The sequence below is a fragment of the Salvia miltiorrhiza genome, chromosome 2 (assembly GCF_028751815.1).
Source record: "Salvia miltiorrhiza cultivar Shanhuang (shh) chromosome 2, IMPLAD_Smil_shh, whole genome shotgun sequence".
NCBI classification, from domain to species: domain Eukaryota; kingdom Viridiplantae; phylum Streptophyta; class Magnoliopsida; order Lamiales; family Lamiaceae; genus Salvia; species Salvia miltiorrhiza.
In genome coordinates, this window is record NC_080388.1 from 29031278 (window position 1) to 29054011 (window position 22734).

The 22734-nt window shown below is 37.3% G+C and overlaps 1 protein-coding gene across 4 annotated transcripts; it reads right to left on the bottom strand.

The window, feature by feature from the left end:
* Positions 1 to 1823: 1823 nt before the first annotated feature.
* Positions 1824 to 13532, bottom strand: LOC131013226 (trafficking protein particle complex II-specific subunit 130 homolog). Of its 4 annotated transcripts, none has more exons than XM_057941302.1 (21): positions 13206 to 13532; positions 12394 to 12623; positions 12057 to 12238; positions 11631 to 11814; positions 10476 to 10566; positions 9932 to 10092; positions 9572 to 9661; positions 9327 to 9488; positions 8994 to 9055; positions 8651 to 8741; positions 8086 to 8249; positions 6834 to 7032; positions 5342 to 5887; positions 5031 to 5243; positions 4494 to 4875; positions 4312 to 4405; positions 4132 to 4216; positions 3546 to 3735; positions 2833 to 3131; positions 2385 to 2475; positions 1824 to 2275 (listed from the first exon to the last, which is right to left on the bottom strand). In XM_057941302.1, exons 1-21 carry the CDS (start codon positions 13267 to 13269, stop codon positions 2097 to 2099), a joined length of 3759 nt encoding a protein of 1252 aa, XP_057797285.1. In that variant the 5' UTR covers positions 13270 to 13532; the 3' UTR covers positions 1824 to 2096. The 4 variants fall into 4 exon arrangements, with proteins under 4 accessions (XP_057797285.1, XP_057797284.1, XP_057797287.1 ...); XM_057941301.1 differs by having other exon boundaries at positions 6834 to 7038; XM_057941304.1 differs by having other exon boundaries at positions 9932 to 10080; positions 13206 to 13500.
* Between the last annotated feature and the right edge of the window lie 9202 nt (positions 13533 to 22734).

Here is a 22734-nt window from a genome sequence, read left to right on the forward strand (position 1 = left end):
CCAAAAAAAAAGGAACATCCGCATCATAGTTTAACATCCAACCTAAAGATAATTAACATAATTTTTTAACATCCGAATCCATATCAAATCGTGAGAGAAAAAATCCTACGACCGACATGGTGCCTATAATAGGCCAAATACTTCTCGTCGACAACCCTTTAGTGATGCTCTCCTCTCGTCACGAGACGATCAAATGTCATGGTGGAGAAGGGCCTGCAACTAACAAAGTCCATCTGACAGAATTGATCAGCCGCAAACATCAATCTCAGTGGTATCTCTTACCATTCCTCCAGACTTGAATCGTGATGCTTCCTAAATGGTCCAACTTATGCCCAGTGGAACACACTACCACAGTATCATCGACCCCTCTACGTGCTGGTATGGTAACGCGTGCAAGCAGCAAGTAGTTGATGGCAGCTCTGCAGGCGACAGGGAATGCCTTCTCTGTCGCTTCCCAACAGCTGCACGCAACTCAGAATGATTGTTGGGGAATGCTTACTCTGTCATCCGACATGGCTGCCCTTTCGCCTTCCTGTTATGTTGTCGTTCAACCTCCTCAATAATCTCTACATCTTCATCCATGAGCATTTTCTTCGTGGCATGCCTTTTTGAGGGTTGAAAAGTTACCTCCATCCGTCCATCAGTTTCCAAACTAAAAAAGAACTCCTGGGCTTCCTCCGATGAGTATGTATCATTGGCTAAATCGTAAGCTACACAAAATCAATAAAATGTGTTAACAATAATCAATTGTGTACGATATACCTCAACTATATAACAATAATTAACTGTGTACGATATATATAAATTGCGTACGACATGTTCAACTGTGTAACAATAATCGACTGTGTACGATATGTTCAATTGTGCAACAATAATCAACTGTGTACGATATGTTTAACAGTGTAACAAATATTAAGGGTAACTTTAGTCTTTCCATTAAATTTTGGATATAAAACTTACCTTTTTTTCATAGTGGCTATATAAGTCCTACAATATAGTACTATAACTTTATTCCTCCGATGACACCAAGCCAGTAGACCTCCCTACGTGTAAGGGAAATATTGAACTTAATCCCCACTACGCTCTCCTCTAATAATTAAAAAAGGAAACCTGTTAAAAAAATAAAAAAGAAAACACAAATTACAGGAGAGTGAGATCTCAATAAGATGCCATAATCTTAAGTTGTAGTAACATGACAAAATCTACCTAAACATTGAAGACCAAGAGTTGTGATTATAACTAGATTTTGAGGAACCAGTAATTATTAACTTAGACATCACTTTTAGCCACAATAATGAAATTAATTAGATGGATCCTAGTTTTTCAACGCTATGCAATGTAGAGTTGAAGTGTCAAAATGTCTATTGAAAATAGTTAGGTGGCCCCTTTTTTCCAAAAATTAAATAGATGTGAGAAATACTAAATAAGAGAAATCAAAGAGGGTTTGATATAATACCTAATCAAATGTTCATGTTACACGTTTCAGATATAGTCGTATTGTACAAAATCTATATTTCCTTTTTTTTTATAACTGCATCACGCTAATTATAATCCTCGATATTACTCATTTACCAATATTATAATTATTGAACCCACCATTCAATAAAATTAATTAATTTTAAATTATATAAGAGCGAAACCATTATTCCATCCACACAACCCACTTAATTATAACCCTCAATATTATTCTTTATTTACCAATATTGTCATTCAGATGACCCATCACTCAATCGAATTAATCAATTTAAAACTACAACAAAAAATAAAACTTTTATTTTCTTCACAACACATTCAACCAATCTGTCATTATGAAATGGACGTGCTTTTAATAGACGGAGCACAAAAATATATTTTTTCGCTAAGCATAACATATACATCATGGCCATGTGTTGATGTAAAATTAAACAAGTCCCAGAAGACTATACATGAATCTCAAAAACTCAAAACCATATCCTCAACAAATGAAGTCACCTGACTAATGAAATCATAATAATAATGAAAAAGAAAAAAAATAAAAGTCACTCCTACAAAAATTTCATATTCGAACAAAATCAGCAACAAATTACTGTGAAGGTACATATAGATGCAGCAAGAGATCAGGCTGCTGGTACACAGTAAGACGAGCTGAAGGCTGGAGGTAAGACACATACCAAATGCGGCCCCGGTGGGTTGCAACTTATATTTGCCTTGTCGACGTCTGGCAATCCAAGTTGAGGCGGCCGGACATATCCAGCAACCAGTGGAAGGCATAATATTGAGATCACTATTCTGGAACCTGTTACAATAGCATGGAATGGATTGTTAAGTGCCACAGAATCCATATCTTACTAGGAGATGGTAACGACGATCAGCAGGAAGAGTCTAATGGTGAGGGCGTTCAATACCTTGTTTGGTGGGCAGTGATGTGTATCCCCTTTTTCTTCCAGCTACCATCCAGTTTTCTGAGTTAACGTTGACTTCATACAACACTTCATCCTGTCACAAAAGAAAAATAATTATTTACCCCAGTATGAATGCAATGTGATAATGTATACTATTATGTACATGATGTTGTGTTTACTTTACTGTGTTTAGAAGCTTTTAAAACTTTCTGGTGAAAACTATCTATGCAACAGTGTGCAGTCAATGGTTGATGACACTATAATATATGCTTTGAAACAGTGCAAACATGATACTGGCTAACCATCTACATCCAATTCCTGTGTCAAATTTCTTAGGGATGAGTCATTCAGCAATAGTGAAGGACAACTCTAATCGTCCTTCCGAACTTGTGAATATGTATTTTGGACTGATAGAAGATTGAAATATAGAACAGCAAGTAAAATTGCGTACAAGGTCATCAGAAGCCACGTCCTTGGCCGAGTCCTTCAACCTTTCAACTCTCCAGTTCATGGTGACAAGTTGCCCAACTCGGAGACCACTTGAAGGGAGAGGAAGGAAACCAACTGCAAAGCAAGGGTCAAGTACTGGCCTCTGTAAAGCAAGAGCACTCCTAAATGTCAAAGGGTCTGTTTCATTTTCAGGTCCAGTATGTTCCTTAATTACAGGGCTATGAGCTCCGAGATTTCTGTCACCAGATATTGTATATCTGATATTCAATATACTGATTGGATCCAATTCCTTTCCTTCATCTGCAAAAGTAAGATTAACTAATTAGATAGAAACAGCACATTTTTCTGCTAAAAAATATAGCGAAAGAGGAGATGAAGAATGCACAAGTTAAAACTAGGAGCATAACTACTCTATCATTCTATGGAGAATATTATGCAAAGATATTAGATCATCTCAACTTTGTAGGTTGTGAGGTACCCACTTCAATTAACTTCAACTTTTATTGTGCATTGCAACTTACATTTCTGGTATTAGTAGGGACATACATGATACATGGCAGCAAATAATTTTGCATAAACCTGATGTTGAATAGGCCTACGAGTGCTCGTCTCATATTAATTGCATTGATATGTCATGAATTTATCCAAGTGTGGAGGTAGATATGAAAGGGCGAGAAAGAACATGTGAGAAATCAACCAGAAAGCTGGGCCTACCTTTGGCTGGTGTATCTACCACGCAGATGCTAAACAAAATTCCAGCTCTTGATTTAGAAGAAACAATAAGAGGAAAGAACTTAGACACCGGTCTCCCGTCACCTTTTCCAGTATGAGCAAAGCCATCCTGAAGATCTATCCAAGCATCGGAGATGGCCAGAGACGCTTTCACCTGTGACTGCAAAATTACCTGAGAAAGAAGATGGAAGGAAAAGGGAGCCAACAATTAGTAGGCACTCACCAATTCACACTGATTGGGTTGGTCAATCTTTCATTAAGATTTAGAGTAAAGCTTCATGAAAACATCAACATGTACATTATTTTTCACATTTACTGGTTCTAGTTAGTTTTTGTTTGGGGGAACAGACAGGGACAAATAAAACAACATTATGCATGTGGAAGGACTGCATATAGAATGATCAGCCTGTAAATTTATGAAACATGAAAACTATGTAAAGTAATAATATAGCGTCAAATCTTAAAGGACTACTATTCGTTACACTAAAAAGTGAAAAGAAAGACAAGCGTAGGATAATTTGAAGAGCATGAATTCTGAAGTTGCACAAGGAAATTGCAGCATATATACCTGCAATAGCAAAGTACCATCACTGCATTTATCTGCAACACGTGTAGTCACATGGAAAGGATCCGTAAAATGCACAGCTACTGTCCTGTGATGTAATCCTAGTTATTTCAGTCTTGAGTTACTATTAGAAGTAGGGTTGGAAAGGAAACAAAATTGAAAGCATAAACAAAAAGCTGGTACTTCTCAAATGTCTGGTTATGAGAAACTCCAAAATCAAGTCTCAGAGCAATCGTCCTCAAACCATCCACAACACTTTGTCTCTGAGGAACTGTACCTGAAGAGAACACAAACAAATAGTTACTTGAAGCATTGAGATATACAATTTTAAAAGTTAGAACTATCAATATTTATGAGATACCAACCAGCAGGAGTCCCCTCAGCTAAACCATGACTAATAGCCTTTAATGGAATCCATAAGACTGAAGTAATATTGCTAGTCCAGTCAGGCAAATTGATCTTGCCATCTTCTAGGCTCAATTGCTTAACATCAGCAGATACTGGGGAACGATTGTTAGGTGGATTATCCGAGTCGTCCATGTTATTTGCCCCAAATTCATGTTTCTCAATTTCAATTTCATGTTTCGCCTCAATGCTCAAGCCAGGGCCGGTGTCTATGTGCAGTACAGCACCCTTAAGGGGATAGTTTATTGGTTTAACAATTATCCCAACCCACTGAGTTTCATTCATCAGTAAAGCGGATGAAACAGCAGCAGCAAGATCAACCAGAGACCTTGGTCTAGCCACCTAGATAAAATTATAAGGTTAGAAACCTCTATTACTTACTAAGCATAACACAGCATGATATGATTAATGTGCCATCATCATATGTACAATTCTACATCGCCAACTCAGCAAAATGTGTGGGTCAACTCATGGGAAAAAAACTACACAAATAGTACCTTCAGGACGGGTCTTGTTGGCTTTTCAAAACTCATAAAATCATCAGTATCTGCGGGCCCACCTTTCGAGAAACTATGTGATCTAAATCTTAATTGACCAATCTGTCCAGTGAGAGCCCCCAACACATAGGAACCTGGTTTCTGTGGGGGCAAAGAAACTGTAATATTATTCCTGCCGGGCCTTAGCACAATAGCTTCAGAACTCTTTATCGCCTGAATACATAAGAAGCTTGAGTTACCCTTTGCATGCAAACGATGCAGGTGTGGAAACATGGCATCAAGGAAGTTTGACGATCACAAGAAAAGTGTACCTTAGCACCCTCATCAGTACTATTGGTAGCTGTAAGCATAACACTAAGTGATTCAAGAGTAATGTCATCTGGAAATCCACTCCATAGAGCAACGGTGAGTGTGCCAGGGTCCCCATCGCAAAGCTCTAGAGGAGGTCCCTGATTGCTGGAAAATGTTACTAAGGAGGAGACATCTAGGGGTACAGGATGCTCCATTTCACTATGAGCAAGACGGACAACTTCAGACTGAAATGCTTGTCGTTCCTTGTGTAAGAACAATCCTTTATCTAAGGACAACAATTTCACACAAGAAGATAAGTAGCCAGCTTGATCATTCAATATCTTTTGACACTCAGCCAAATTTGGAAGAACTTCTGCCAGCAGATTCTCCCATCCTTCACCCGCATAAAGAGCACAAACTTTCTCATACAAATTTGCTGCAAAATCATAATTTTCGTGCTTATGGTAGACAGCTGCAATTTCACCATCAAGGACAACACCATGCCTCTTCCACCAAGAACGATGGTAATTATTTGCAGCACCCTTCGACAGATCTAGATATTTTTGCTGGAAAATAAAAATCGAACTACAGATATTTGATAAAATGATAATAACACAGTAGAGGTAACTTAACAAATGTCATTAAAGGGTTAAAACTTTAACAATTCTGCATTGAGAAATTAAAGAATGATTATGCTCTAAGAAGAGGTACCAACCATACAATCCCAATTACTTTAGATACCAGTGCTTCCAAAGTTCATTTAGAGGTCATTTACCTAAGTTTTATAAAACAATTGTAAGTTCCAAAATCATATGGGATATACTATATAGACTTCTTACAAATAATCTCTCAACTAATTCAGATAAAATAGCTCACAGAGCTTAGGATAGGTTTCTAACAGGTACTTTGATACATATAATTATTTAGTTATAGTTATATTTTGTTTCTTTAATTTATTTAGTTATTTAGGGCTAGAATAAAGTAATGAGTCAGGCTTTTGTGTGGGCTCCAAGCTATTTCTTGGGCCTCAAGTTTCCGTAGGTCATTAAATAGTTATTAGTGAGTTAGGGTTAGAATTATGGTTGCAGTATTATTCTGGACAGCTTCCATTGTAGGCCTCGCAAGAGGAATTCGGGACAGAGTTCTCGCTGTAGGCCTCGCAAGAGGAGGGTTACTCTCTGGTTTTCTTTGTTCAGTATTTATTTCAATTTATTTCTTTCAGTTCTCTAGCTCTCTGCTTATCTCAATCCCTTCACTCTATCATACTTCAACTGCGCTACTCTTAGAAAGAGCTAATAAGCTTTATAAAACAATAGTAAGCTCTAAAATTATGGTAATACTATCTTAAATGCCCTTACAAGGCTGAAGTTCAAACCAAAAATAAGCCTATTCAATTACAATTTTGTTCCATGTATCAAATTGACAAGGTTATTAACGAGACCTACAGAGGAGGTTCGCAATTGACAAGGAGTAGATGTGCGGGATATATGTAGAGGCCTGAAAGCCAATTACCTCAAATTCCTCAACAGAGGATAAACTTTTCCACAAATCTGCATCAGATATTGTATTCCTCAAAGCATGCTCAGCAGCAACATATATCTCTGCAAGTCTCATAGGCCGGTCAATTGAACCATCAAAGTTCCCAGGCGAGGATAGGGTCCTTGACATGGAAACATTGCTCACTTTTTGCACTGCAGACGGAGTTCCTGAACTGTCACTAACAGAGGTCTGAGAGGAGTCGACAAAATTTTCCATCTTAAAGTAGTTATATGCACACAGATCCATATACAACTCGAAAACAAGATATTGATAACATACTGCCCATAGTATTTTGCAGAAATTCAGCTTACCTGACAGGACAACTGTAGAAGCAGAATATAAGAACTCAGAAAGTCAAGGTTTTTTGCTAATTCAATTATATATATACAAAAAAAGGGTCTTTCGCTAATTCAATACATATTTACTAAAGTAAATCCTCTAATAAATGAAATCCTTCCATATCATAGTTAGAAGTTAATACAAAAGAAAAGAAGAAGAATGAACTAGGTCACCAAAAACCCAAGACTGTAAAGTCCCAAGTACAATGCAATAACTCAAGTGTTCGTCGTCTATCTATCCATGATTTTCTAGTCATGAATCATCTCCATATCCTTCAAGACCTTTAAAACTTCTCCATTATTCATAAGTCATAGCCATATCATGAGTATCTCCAAACAGATAGTGTAGGTACATTCGATACTTTTTTCCATTGTAACTAAATTAGGATCTTTTGGTGTTAGCCGATATTTTGATTTTCTATTTTGACTGTATGAAACACAGATCCAAAGATGATCAATTCAAAAATTTTCCAGGAAAGAAGCTCTTTAACAGAAATCATGCTCCATTCTTAGGCTTTTGATTATTCATTTATCTGTGTTGGTCATTTCTTGTTTGTAAAGTAACTTGATCAGATGAAAATGGGTAGAAGTACTGGTATTCACTACTCCCTTGGTGCACGAAAAATTTGCCACTTCCATTTATAGTAGTAAGGTCCACACAACTCCACTCACATTTAAAGTGGGACCCTTATTCCACTAACAACTCCACTCACATTTTATTAAAACCCGTGCCGTCCATACTGTGGCAAATTTTTTGTGGACAAAGGGAGTATTTGATTGTTTTTAGTCAAATAGCTCAGACAATAAGGTCATAAGGCAAGACTTTGTTTTTAGTCAAATGTGTGTAGATAAATGATAAATCTATGCAAACTGGAAAGTTTCATTACCCATCACCAGAACTAGGACGGCCATCAAACAATTCAGACATATTTCCAGCTGAAAGAGATGCTCTACGACGATTTGCCTCACGCAAAAGAACAGATGGTTCCAAAGGTAGCGGCTTCCTCTGAATGCCAAAGTGCTTAAGGCGTGGTGATTCTTGGAGAATCATCTGCACAACCAGTGTAGAATATAGTTATATATGCATTTTAGGATGATATCAATCAATATGTACCAATAATATTATTGCACACATCTTGAAGATGAATATGCATGCAATATCTCCAATTATGAAGCAAAAGCAAATAGTGGAAAGGAAAAAAAGACTAAGACATTTTGCAATGAAATTGGGAATTCAGTTCTGTGGATAGTTTGAAAGTTGAAAATAGAAAATCATATAATCAGTCCTTATTAAAGCAAAGCCATTAGGTGACATGATTATCATATCAGATAATGTCTCTTTAAAATTAACCTCCGATTAAGCTATTCAAAAGATATATATTGAAAATATTTTGTTTCATATTTTTGACTATGTTTTGATGTGAAATGTTCCATGCTATTCTTCAGACTGACCTTTTCTTTTGCAAGCACCTCAGATGAAGCATCGGGTGGAAGTGATGGCCAAACTGCTGGCTTAGGCCAAGGCAGCATGCTGAGTGAGGCACTACATGGAAAATACAAGAGTTATAGCAGGGTGCAGGAAAATGTAGAATTCTTTATCGTGATTAACAGTTCGACTTGGTTTTCCTGGCATGACTAACAACTTTCCTTTTGACAACATTATCAACTATATCATTTCTGTAAAAAATCAAATTCAAGAGTAGATAATTCACAGAATAAGAACAAAATAGAGCTAGTTTTTCTGGGGAGGAATACAAAGAACCAATACAAGATTATAGTAAAATTGAACACATACCTGTTAACAGGACTTCTTTCAATATCTGATCCATAGCCAACTAAATACCCTAGCCGCATAAACTGCCACAAATACATAATTATGTCAACTGGAATTAAAAACTGGGAAAAGAATATGATTTGTCCCTCTCCTGACAAAGAAAGGAGGGAGGGGGGTAATAATGTTGAAACCAAAATCTGAAACAAAATTAAAACAGTATGCTAGCAAATATCAGCATTCATGACCAATCTCCAGGCAAATGTACATTCTCTGCACTTGTATTAGCAAGGGAAACAGAGAGATGCTATACACTTTCAGTTTTCTAAAACTACTCTTATGAAATCGCATTATTACCTTTGTATGGCACAAAGTATATAACTCCCCTTGAACCCGGTAAAACTCCTTTTCAACATCAGGTGCTGCTAATCCATCTTCATAGTTAGAAGCAGTTGCACCGATTAATGCCAAGCAAGCTGTGATTACCCAGACTTCACGCATACAAAATGGCAACATACTCTGAGAGAACCCAACACATAAAAGGTGAAAAATTCAACACAATGTAATTAAGATAAGAAACCATCAGAACTCAATGCTAATACCTCATGCAAAGCCAATGCCCCTGAGAAGCTGATTATGAACGAATAACCCCTTGATGCAACCTCAAATGGACGTTTTAATTTAAAGAGAAGCTGAAGTCACAGAACCCCTTTTAGAGCATGTGTGAAGGTCAAACAAAAGATAATGAAAGCAGCAATAATTTTTTTTAGAGAAAGGCAAAAAAGAATGTCACATAGAACAGCCAATTCATTGAGATGTCCACAACATAATTCTTAATGTAAAAGTCTCGTAGTAGAAAAACATAATAATAGAAAGGGAAGCCTGTATTATGACAGAGCATCATGGCATACATGACACATATTGCGAAACAAACCTAAGTATGTTTACGATAACTTTCATACCTTAGCTTGACAGGCAAATAAATACTGCCTGAACTCAAACTCCCTAAAAGAGTCATCTTGAACAATCTGAGCTAATGTTTTTTTCCCAGGATCAAGCAGTGTAGCCTGATCATCTCCCTTCTCCACTCCTCCAAAGTCCCTCTGCTTTCCTGCCATATTAACTGGAATACATGACAAATTGCAATGAGGTTAGGTTGTACATCTGGACCCCTAATATAAAAATCTAGTGAGGTCCGAAAATTAGAGAAAGCAGCATCATCTTTTCCTCCACCCTAGAAAAGGTTAAAGGCAGAGAAATCATGCAAAATGCGAATACAACTACACCCCCCCCCCCCCCCCAAAAAAAAGCCCCCTTTTTCCTTGAAATAAATCGACAGTTTCATTTTTACTATAAAAATAAAATAAAAACTGAATTGTTTCATTCAAAAAGCAAAAGAACAGTGATGAGTATCAATTATACAATTATAATCTGATTATTTTCTTTTCCAAATCAACTTGCATTTCCAAAAACAATGAAAAGTAAGTTAGGACATGCATGAAGCACCTGTTTCCAAATAACAGAGTTCAAGCTCATCATATTCACGTAAAGCATCTTCATGGAGATGAGCAATTTCGAACATAAAAGCCAAACTTTCCTGTCATAGAAGGGAATATCATGAGTATATGACAACACTGCCCACAAAGTTTATAGGATTGAAATAAGTTGATCTGAGAAGGGCCAAAGGTATCAGAAATTTGTACACATCTTTAGAAAAATAATCAATGTATAGTCAAGATTGCAGAATCCAGAAGCATTTTAATTTTGTGGCACTTTGTGACAGGATAAGAAAGAAAGTGAGGTGCGAAATTTTCAACATTTGCAAAAAAGACACTGAATTGGATAAATAAGTTGTTCAGCAAAATCAACATTCCCTATGAGGGCTTCATGCTGATACTTCGCTCAACAACCTTCCTTGCACATTTCAATCATGTTGCAGTTAAACTAACATAATGCTGTTTCTGAAAACATTCATGCGATTCTTTTAGAAACTAAAGACTGGACTCAAGAAGCAGGCTCCTCTGTATCATTATCCTAATTCAATTATCTCTTCCTGTAAGATTAGATGTCAGTGTTCCCTTACCCCACAATGCATTTTTTGCATTCTTTCCTATAAAACAAAAAGCTCCTCATCTGTGCTAAGTATACTTTTTACTTCAAGGAATGAAATACAGAAGTTCTTTCTCCCTCACCAATTTAGCAGCATATTAGATTGGATTGCAACTTTGAGCAATTGTTAATTAGCAAGTTGTGCAGGACCTCATTTGTTTATATCAGCAATTCAGTTATGCAGCTTCACTCTAACTACCTGTCCAGTATTATCATCAGCTAAAATATCCCTTTTAGCCATCATAAGGCATGTGCCCAATGTAATGCCCTGAGTCAGATAGAAGATCTGAGGTTACTCTCTAATCTTGTGACTAGGAAATAAGGTATTTGCTTTTCTTTTGTTCCTGCTGGGCTTGTACCTGATGTTGTTAGCGGTTTGCAAGTAAGCATATACAGCTACATTTTCTAGGAAAATCCTTATGTATAGGTATTTTCTACAATTGATAATGCTAAGTAGTACAAGACAGAAGGCCTATACACTATATTTGCTTGAATGAGCTTTTAATGGATTTACAAAATATTTTCAAAAAAGTTCCATAACAAGAAAAGTACCTTCAGAATGAAAAAATTGCAAAAGTTCCAAACTGGCATGAATCTCTGTTCACTGAGCTTTCGAATTTCTTCTTCATAAAACTGAATACGTTTATCAAGTGTATTTCTGATGCATTCCATAACTTTAGCCTCCAAATCTTCCCAGAAATTTGGATCAGGTCCATGAATATCCAATTTGCAGCACCTATATGAAGCGATTGAGAGTATCAAATTAGGATTGCCTGCCTGTGACTGTAAGAAATTTTGATTTATATTCACTTGATTAAATCTTTTCTTCTAACGAGATTGTAACCAGCACGAGAAAAAAGATATAAGTATGTTGACAGTTCTAATTCCACTATCAGTCAATAAAACAGAGCACTTCATAACATTTGACTGTATACCAGCATAAAGCTTAGAACAACATGCTTCCAATGGAAGTCTAACCTTTCCCTCTTTTTAGAGCTGAAATCAACTTCAAGTTTGGCATATACTTTTTTCGCCATCTTGCTGGCCTGATCATTGTGAGCTGGCGCTTTAGAAACAAAAACAATAAACCATTCTCGTTCTTCATTTTGAACTATTAGTTTGAGTCGTGGTTTAAGAATGTTCTTGAACTCGTCAAGATCCTACACATACAGGAAAAATTACACATAATGAACAGAGAAATTACAAATGAATAAGGAGATAGATGAAAATAGTTAGCTACAGAGAATAGAAGTCTAAGCAAGTGAGGTGATAAAGTGATTAACTTGAACATATCTCGAGAGACAGAAATTCCTACCTCACAAGTAACAAGAACAATAGTTGCATACGGCTCCCGGAACCAAAACAGTGATTGCTCTTGAGGAAACCGACTACGTAGTCTTGCATCCGTTGTCAGTATAAATTCAGCAGGTAGTTCATCAACAAGCACAGGATTGCGGGTCTTGTTGTTCAGAGAAGCCCTTTTGAAGGGCAACCTCTCTTCAAAGCCCTTCTTGACGGTAGGCCACAAATCACTTACATCCTCAACTAAAACAAAATAAATCAATGCTTGTAAACTACCTTCAACGATTGCCCAAAATTTCCATAATTTATCTCTCTTTTTCTGTCATATCAAATGCACAACTGATGAAATGCGTAATATAGCTTTATATGACAAATACTCACAATCTATGGTCTATACAACGAAATATACCAACTACAGCATGGAGTCTGTTAGCTTTCTACAACCAAAACATTTGATACTACTGTGCAATGGCTCATTCTGATAGTTAAAATTTATGCTGTTATTTTCGCTAGTTCAATTATACCATTAACTATTCGAACTAAAATGATCCATCGTAACAGCAAAAAACAACCTCAGGAAAGGAAAACACATAAATATCTAGCATTCAATTAAATTCTTCTTCAAGTGGACCAAAATGCTATATTCGCATACAGAGATCAATGCAATCAGTATATCCGACAATGAGCGGGCAAATTAACTTAAACAAAGTCGTAATTAAGCATAAAGATTAAAAAAAAAAAAAAAAACCCAATAACAAACAAAAAAACGAGAATAGAAAACACTGGGCAGCAGCGACAGGAAAGTAAAATAAAATATGGCGTTACCGGAGAGAACGATGTGATCGAATGATGATTTAATACTCTGAAACTGAGGTAAAAAACTGGCCATATCTTCGGCGATCTGCGAAGAGCATGAGTGAGTGGAGATCGGAGAGTGACAATGCGACAGTATTGGAAGCGTGCGCACAGTTAGAGAGGGGAAACTCTTTTGCAGCTACCGATTTAACCGCGGTCAGCAGATTTGCTTGTTCCGCTCCAAGTTGGGATCCATGGATTTTCTTTCTTGGGGAAATCACGTTTAATTTTGTCGTGCGGCCTCATTAATCTAACTCGCTCACACACAACGCTTTTTCATTGAAAATAATCAAAACTAATTTTTCACTTTTTAAAAATGATTAAATAGCAATTAAACCCTCAAGGTTTGCTCGTATTTTTAAAAAACAACCCCCACGAATCGTTAGTGGCACGACAGACCTTATTGTATTAGTTTTTAATATTTTCCGTCCACGTCTCAAACGCTTGTTAACCATCCGTCTAGTAATTAAATTTTTTATTTTTTATATTTCAAACGTGAAAACGGGCCCACCTTACTGTTGCAACCCTTAATAGCAGATTAGTCATCCTCAATCCTCAATCCCCAATCCCCAATCTTATATACATGAACCCTAGTTTTTTTCATTCCTCAATTTTCGAAGAATCAGACGATCAATCGTGAAAAAATTTAACGATTGAGCTTGGGGTTTCTTTTCCTGTAGTTGACGCATAACATGAGTTCCAATATGTCTTGCAATTCGCGGGGCAGTTCGGCAAGTAGGAGTAAGAGCTCGAAGATGGATATAAACTATGAAGAATCAAGGTATTGTGAATGCGTATTCGAAGGTCAGAGGTTAAAAGCCCCTAGAATGACATCGTGGACCGATGATAATCCCGGCCAGAGGTTCTACGGCTGTCGAAACTGGAAGGTATTCTACTCCTCGTATGTTTGACATGTTTGATGATGGTAAGAATTGCGGCTATTTTGTATGTTGAATTGTTCCATTTTCAGACTAAGAATTACGGCTATTTTGAATGGCATGATGAACCATAGGGTTCAAGAGGCAACGATTTTATCATTGCATTGAGGAATGAAAACAAGAAGTTGGTGAATGAGTTGAATGAGGCAAAGAAAAATTTGAGTTCTGCATTGGAGGAAGAAATGGAAGAGCTATTGAATATCATCCAAAAATTTAAGGAAAAAAGAAGATTAGACTAGCATATGTTTTTGCAATTTCTTCTTGGTTGATCTTCATGTATTTCTTTTGTTATTAGTGTTAGGCCCTGTTCTTGTAGCCTATATTTTGAATGCAATAAAAGGATTTGCTTTTATCAACATGGAATTGCAAAAAAAGATTGAAAAATGTAGTGCAAAACAAGATTGTGAAACTAATATATTCATTCTTCATAAACAAAACAAAATGACAACATAACATTATATTGTTTCTCCAAAATCAAACAAACTGATATGACTCTCAAATGAGTTCAACTGCTATCACAAAAAACACCATTAATTTCAAATGCAAAACAAAGCCTTAACAAGGCATCGTCTAGTGGACTATCTTGTTTCAAGTTCAAAACACTGATTCACAAAGAAAAATAGCCAATTCAAGTTCAAAGGCCCTGCGTAGTTGTGGATGCAGTTTGTAAGGATGTAGTTGCATTCGTCCCCCCTCCACTTCTTGTTCTCTTTGATATGCTTTCATCGATTAGTTGTTGTGTGATCACTGATCTCTTTCCCTTCCACTTTAATCCCGGAGCTTTGAATGGCAATTGAGTTGGCATTCTAACTTAAGTGCCTTCTCCATTGAATTGAATTTGGCGCCCTGTTCTTGTACTCTTCCTTATTTCTCTTTTATTTGGAATGGGGAATCTAACATTGGGATCAACTTCATGTGAAATCACTTCTTGAGGGGGCACTACAATCCTTTCATAGTTCATACCAGGCTGCACAACAATTTCTGAAATTAATCCATGAATGATGAGATGAAATAAAGCAAGTTAAGAGCTCTTACATTAACAGTTGTTTGTCCAGTGGTTGTGTTCACATGAACACCGATTCCAGTCAGGCCTTTTGAGGCTCTTCTAGTTTGCCTTTTTCCTTCTGCAGTTTGAGGCCTTACATTAGTTGGTCCAGTGGCTTCTCTTGCATTCACAGATGTTTGGGATGGCAGAGTTGCATCGACAGTTAGTTGGGAGGCTTCAGTAGCATTGATTGTTGATTGGGAAGCTTGTGTTTCATTCACATTAGATTGAGGCTCCTAACAATCACAAGAGTTAGCATGTAATTTCAGTAAAATTTGAAGATAGAAAATAAGTTGAATTACCTCAGAGGTGTTGGCTTTGCAAGCTGTCTTTTTATGGCCAATACTCTTACAACGCCCACATATTTGTACTTGGCCTTTCCTGGAGAGATGAGTTGAAGAAGAAGGCTCATTTGAGGCTCTAATCCTCTTCTTCCTGGGCCTACCAGCCTGCTTCTCAACCGGGGGTGACTCTATTGGATTGATGTTGGCTGTTTTGTAGAATTTTACTCCAGGGACAGGTAGAATGGATAATTCATAAGACTTCATGTATGTGGATTTATGTTACCAACGAGCTATGAAGGACATTGGATCTAGCTTCGAATGGTCCATAGCAGCAACAACATGACTACAAGGAATTCATGTAAGCTCCCAAATCCTACAAGTGCAAAGTCTTTTTTCTTCAATAACAGTATGCTTATCCTCCCCATCCCCAATTTCATACCCTTCATCACCATTTCCATAAGACCTTACAACCTATAGAAGCTAACTTAGCATCCTGAAACAACTTCATACAAGATGGAGACCACTCCCCAATCCAAGCATCAGATAACTTCCTTCTATCTCTAATCCTACTCATTACCACAGTTCTAATGTCTTCAAGCATGCTTATAATAGGCTTATGTTTAGCATCTAACAATATAGCATTAAAACTTTCACTAATGTTGTTATCTACCATATAAGTGCAAGACCTGGAACTTTGGTAAGCTCTGCACCATGTTTGGATAGGATACTTCATCAAGTCCTCTACGGCTTCTTTCTTGATGTCACCTAGCTTTTTCAAATTTTCCTTGAATTCTTCCTCAAATGTGCTCCACGCACAAATCCAAAACTGCTTCTTGAGCTCAGTCCCTCTCCATTTCTTTGACCAGTTTGCATAGATGTGCCTAGCGCACCATATATGCTCGGCATTAGGTAGAATAGATTACACTGCATCTATTATGCCCTGTAAATAAACAAATGAGTAATTAGATGCGTTGTAAGATATGAATTAAACAAAAATTAGATGCCTATCTATTTACCTTTTGCATGTCAGAAACGATGGTTACAGTAGCACCATCACTAAGATTCAACTCTTGTCTTAACCAACAAAGAAACCAATTCCAATTGTTCTTATTCTCTTTGCTGACAACTCCCCAAGCTATAGGCACTACACCATCGTTTCCATCTCTCCCAACTGCAGTGAGTAGTATTCCTTGACAAACACCTTTCAAATGGCACCCATCTAAGCTTATAATAGGCCTACAACCCTATATCCAATTCCTCCTACAAGCTTCAAATAGTACAAATATTCTCTTAAACACTCTAATCCCATTTTCTGTCCCTTCTTCACTCAACTGCACCTCACACATTGATCCTGGATTACTGCTCTTGACCACTTGAATGTAGGCAGGTAGATTAGCAAACTCTTGCTTGAAGCTGCCCTTCAGATGTGTAACCACTATGTGCTTTGCCCTTATGCACTTGTAATGACTGACATTCAACTTCAAATGCTTCTTCACCTCACTTTGCATATCCTTGGTTGTGAATTTTGGATTTTTGTAGATTTGGTCCTTGAAGTAGTTAGCAAGATAAGATTGGTTGAGACTTGGAACTTCTCTTTATCTGAAACAGCTATGCTCTATGAACAAGGTCTTGATAGTTAGTCCACCATTCTCACCATCCTTAGAAACTAGCATCTTGAACGGGCAATTCTCATCATTCCTGCAAATAACTCTAAGTCTTGTTGTCTCATTTTTCACAAACTTCAACTTATATCCATATTTCACACCATAGTCATTTAGGGCTTGTCTTGCTTCAATTACATTTGCAAATGACTGCCCTAAATGGAATGTTCCATCACCATTGCCTTCATTCCTTAAATTCTCTTCAAGTTGCTCGGCTGTTTCATCCTCATTAATCTGTACAGGAGCTTCATCTTCTTCACCATCCTCACTTTGTTCATCTTCATCTTCCTCACTCACATATCCAATTGGATTCACATATCCTGTTTCCATGCCCTCTCCCTCATTACTCACATTACCTTCTGCCCCAAACCCATCATCTCCCTCAATACCTTCGGCCCCAAAGCCATCATCTCTCTCAATACCCTCTGCCCCAAAACCATTATCTCTTTCAATACCCTCTGTCGCAACTACCTCATCCCTCTCACTTCCCTCTGCCACCACTCTCTCAAGCATCTTAGTTTCCTTTGTCACAACACCTTCATCCCTCACAATACCATCAACATCAGCTCCACCCTCATTCTCAACACTAGTAGCCCTCTCAACATTGACATTGACAGTTTCATTGTCTGGTAAAGTAGTGGCTTATCTACCATTCTCTCTTTCAGTTTCATTCTCTGTCGGCAATAGAGCTCTAGTAAAACATGTAGGCATGGGGGTTTCATCATCATCAACGAACATATCTATTTCATTGAAACCAAGGGCATCTAGATATTGAATCACCCTCCTACAATAAACTTTATCCTTCAAGAAAAACATACCCTCTTCAACTTCTCTATCAGGATCCCAAATGTATATGCCTTTGGGATTTGAAAATCCTAGTTCACTAAACTGATTTCGGATACGCTCAAATGACATGTCCTCTACACAAGAAACTACCTTCTCCAACTCATAAGTTTCAAATAGCCATTTATCTTTCTTCTCCCAATTGACACCAAAATGAAAATTAAATTCCTTCGCATCAATCATACTGTTACCATAAAAAATAAGATAAAATCATAAGCGTTGTGCCATTCTATATCGAGTTGTTCATAATGATCAATGAAAACACATAAAGACTCTAGAACAGACGTAAACAGGGAACAAGAACTTTATATCTTACCTTTGTTTTCCTTATCTTTGCCGGCCATTGCATGTAAAAAACCCTAAACTCCAACGAGATTCAGGGGCAACGAAGTGGAGAAGATGAGAAATCGTAAGGGTTCTTTTTGGTGTGTTGTTCTGCATTGAAGACATATTGCTTCTCCCGGGGTTTAAACAGTTAATAGGGCCCGTTTGAAATAAAAAAATGAATTATTGGACGGACCGTTAACGGACGTCTGAGACGTGGACGGAAAATTTTAAAAAACAATACAATAAGGTTTGTCATGCCACTTACGTTACGTGAGGGACAAAATTGAAAAACACGGGCAAACCTTGAGGTTGTATATGCTATTTAACCCTTTTAAAAACTAGTATACGCCCATTTGTGCGATGCACGATGGACATCGAAATTAAGAGGTATTCAGACTATAAAATTTAAGAAGGTTGGTAAATTTTAAATAAAAATATCCTTAAATTTTATGAAAAATCTTTTAATACACATAATTTTATGAAAAATCTTTTAATACACATTCTTCATAATGTAGGGGATTCAAATATTGTATGAAAATTATTTACATGCGCCTAGTTTATATATGGATTGGTTATTGTGAAAATAATAATTTTCGTAAGAATGTGAGAATATTGTATTGAATTTATAAAGTTATTGCATTTAAGAAATATATATTACAAAAAAAATTATTGTTAGATTAAATAAATATAAATCATATGTTCAATTCTACTTTTTTTACATGAAAAATAAATTACAGATCTATGAATTTATCTCTTTTTTTTTCTATTAGATTAAAGAATTCTAAAATAAACCAATATAAATTCCTACACCAAGTTGGGTTTAAAAAAAATATTAAAATTACAACTCATGTAAAACTCAATTATATATCATTAAATTTCATATTTTTATATACAACCAATACGAAATAATTTATTGAAGCAATCCAAACATAAGAAAAAACATATAAAAATAATTAAATGCACTATGATCCGTATCTCTCTACACTAATAACAATAAAAAAAAAAACATAAGTATAACACAAAAAGAAATTATGAAAGTTTAAAACATGAATATAGTGAAAAAATAAAATATAAACTTGAAATAAAAGAGTAATAAAAATAAGGGTTAAATGCATGTAATATCATGAACTTAGGCCGAATTCCAAATTTAGCACGACTTTAAAAAGTTTCAATTAATATGGCTATCTTTGCTCCGTGTTCAATTTTAGCACCGTTTTTTGACGTGGCTTGCCGGCACACGCTTCGATCCTACGTGTCATTGACGTGGCTTGCCGGCACAAGCTTCCGGTCGGCGGCCCCACCTCTCTCTCTCTCTTCCACCAGCTCCACCCCCACCTCTTCCACCGCCCTGCCTTCATCTTTCGATCGGCAGCCCCACCTCTCTCTCTCTCTTCCGCCAGCTCCACCCCCACCTCTTCCACCGCCCTGCTTTCATCTTCCGGTCGGCGGCCCCACCTCTCTCTCTCTCTTCCGCCTTCACCTCCTCCTCTTTCAACGGTGACGAGCAACGCCCTCTGCTCACAGAACCCGCCGCCGCCCTCACACCTCCCCCATCTGTCATCTCTCTTCCCTCCGATTTCCGGCGACAACAGCGGCTCATTTCGCGACCTTCGACGACAACACCCCGCCACCGTGTTTCTGCTCCAATTCCGAACGACAAAGGGGCCGCAGCCAATCAGAGCCCTAACTCCCTAAACTCACCGCCTCTACAAACCCGACCCCCAATTCAAGACACCACCAAGCTGTCAAACCCTAACTCCACCACTGCGCTGCCTCCTCCTCCGCGCTGCCTCCTCCACCGCGCGCCGTCTCCACTTTCTTCTTTTTCTTCTTCGATTTTTGGGTTGATGTTGGCGGAGGAGACGAGACAAGCACCGCAGCCAATCAGAGCCCTAACTCCCCAAACTCACCGCCTCTACAAATCCGACCCCCAATTCAAGACACCGCCGCGCTGTCAAACCCTAACTCCTCCACTGCGCTGTCTCCTCCACCGCGCTGCCTCCTCCACCGCGCGCCGTCTCCACTTTCTTCTTCTTCTTCTTCTTCTTCTTCTTCGATTTTTGGGCGATGTTGGCGGAGGAGAGGAGACAAGCGCCACCAGACACACTCTATCTCTCTGGAGAACAAAAGTATGACGTGTCCGCCGGAAGACACGTCATTGCCACGTGGTTCTGCCGGAAAACAAATCGATGCTAAAATTGAACACAAAGAAAAGGTGGCCATATTATTTGAAACTTTTAAAAGTCGTGCTAAATTTGGAATTCGGCCTAAGTTCGTGATATTACATGCATTTAACCCTAAAAATAATTGCAGTCTTGCATAATAAAATGTACATAATTTTCATGATTTCATAAAATATTTTATGCAAATAACAAATGTTAGGTCCCGGAAGGTCAGGATAGGTGTATGGGGGAGGGGGATACACCTATAGGCTATTTTTCAAAACAAAACAGTACAACCTTTTGACTGTTGAAAGAGTTAAAGAAAACTTTAGTTACAAAGGTTGAAGACTGATACTGGATCTGTCTTCAGTAAAGAGATATCAGTTAGGCGCAAGGCTTTAACTAATATAAGTGAGGCTTCAGTCTTATTGTAAAACAGAGGAGTGTTATGAATCTTACTGACTATCTAAAGATTTATCAGTTAGCCTAATAACACTGGCAGCGGAAAACTTTTCTTTTGAAATAGCCTTGTGATTATCACGTTGTCAGGTTAAGGTTTCACTTTGTGATTAATCAGTTTCAATTAAGAACAAGTTTGAGCACAAATAAGAAAGTAAGAACTAAAAGCGATAAAAGACAAAGGAATTTTTACGTGGTTCGGAATAATTTCCTACGTCCTCTGGGCTTGTGCTTATGGGTGCACAACAAACCTTACAATTGAAAATCAAATTTTCAGTACCAACACACTGGGTTGGATTTCTCGCTCACTCTTAGCACGCTAAGACACCACAAAGCCTTTGCTAGCGCTGGCTAAGATCTCTTGGAGTCAGAACACTGGTTTGAACTCCGCTCTACTCAAACACTCTTTTCGCTCAGTTGAAAGGAGGTACGAAATACCAACTAGATCACAGAGAACAGGCTATCTGTAATCGGAACTTAGGCTTTGGATATACAGTGTATTTGCCTAAGGATCTAAGAGAATGTAGGAAATCAGTAGTCTGATTTTGGCTTTGTGTATTCTCTTCTTCAATTCAAACTTTGATGGCTTTGAATGGCTGAGTTGCAATTTTGGCAGCGCTTCAGCTTATGCTTTTGAATCGGTGAGGATTGAAGCGATCCTCGAGCTCTATTTATAGGAGAGGTCTTGAATAGATCCGTTCGCGGAGATGGTCTTCAAGAATTCATTCGTTGTGAGAGTAATTTGAATTTGGGCTGAGGCTTTAATCTTCGAGGTTCCTTGTTTGGTGAGAAACGGCGTCTCGGGTACAGGAGGTAAGGCGCCTCTGAAAAGTAATCACCAAAAAGGAATGCTCTGCAGAGAAAAGACGATCCTCTGTATCTTTGCATTTAATGCGGCTGTACTTGGAGTGTGTGGCTTCCTTTAGACTTTTAGAGATTCAATCCGAGGAAGAATGTCAACTGATACTTGACTTTAGTATCAGTCCGCTAAATCCACGTAGCCTGCATTGATGAATCATTTATGACTGATTCTTCAGTTGACAAACTCGTTCAGTCAAACATCCGTATTTGACTTGGCCTTTCATTGCAACTTCAGTAGAGTTCATCAGTCTTCAGTCTTCAGTCCTCCGGTCTTCAATCTTCAGTCTTTAGAACACTAAACAAACTAGAAGGAGAACTCCAACACTTGAGTTCGAAAGGTTCTAGTCTATTACAAAGAAAACCTAAGGATTTTGGTATCATCAAAACAAGGGCTATGATATTACATTAAGTTCCCAACAACAAAAAAGATGAAAAACTAACTTCCTTTATAAAATAAGAGAGAGAAAGAGATTAATTTTAAAAAATTTAATTTGAATATCTTCTTTTTATTTTAATGTTTTTTAATATGCTTTTATAAATTAAATTAAAGCTCATGTCATGATATTTAATTTGATATGCGTATTAAATTTTTAATTAATTTAACTGTATAAATTTTAGGAAAAATAAAAATTCTAAATGTAAAAAAAATTAAAGAAAAGAAAATAAAAATTGAAAACTTGCAAAGAAAAAAAGAAAAAGAAAAATATATATATATAGAGAGAGACGGTGAGTTGGTTAGAAGTGAGAGAAGTTGGTTAAATTTATAGAATAATGGGAGAAGTTGGTTAGAAGTGAGAGAAGTTGGTTAAAAGAAAAAACTTTATACTTTTATTACCTACACACTTAAATCACTAATAATACTCTCCTTAATAACTGTGCCGAAACCAAATGGAACAAGCCCAATGGGACGGAGGGAGTA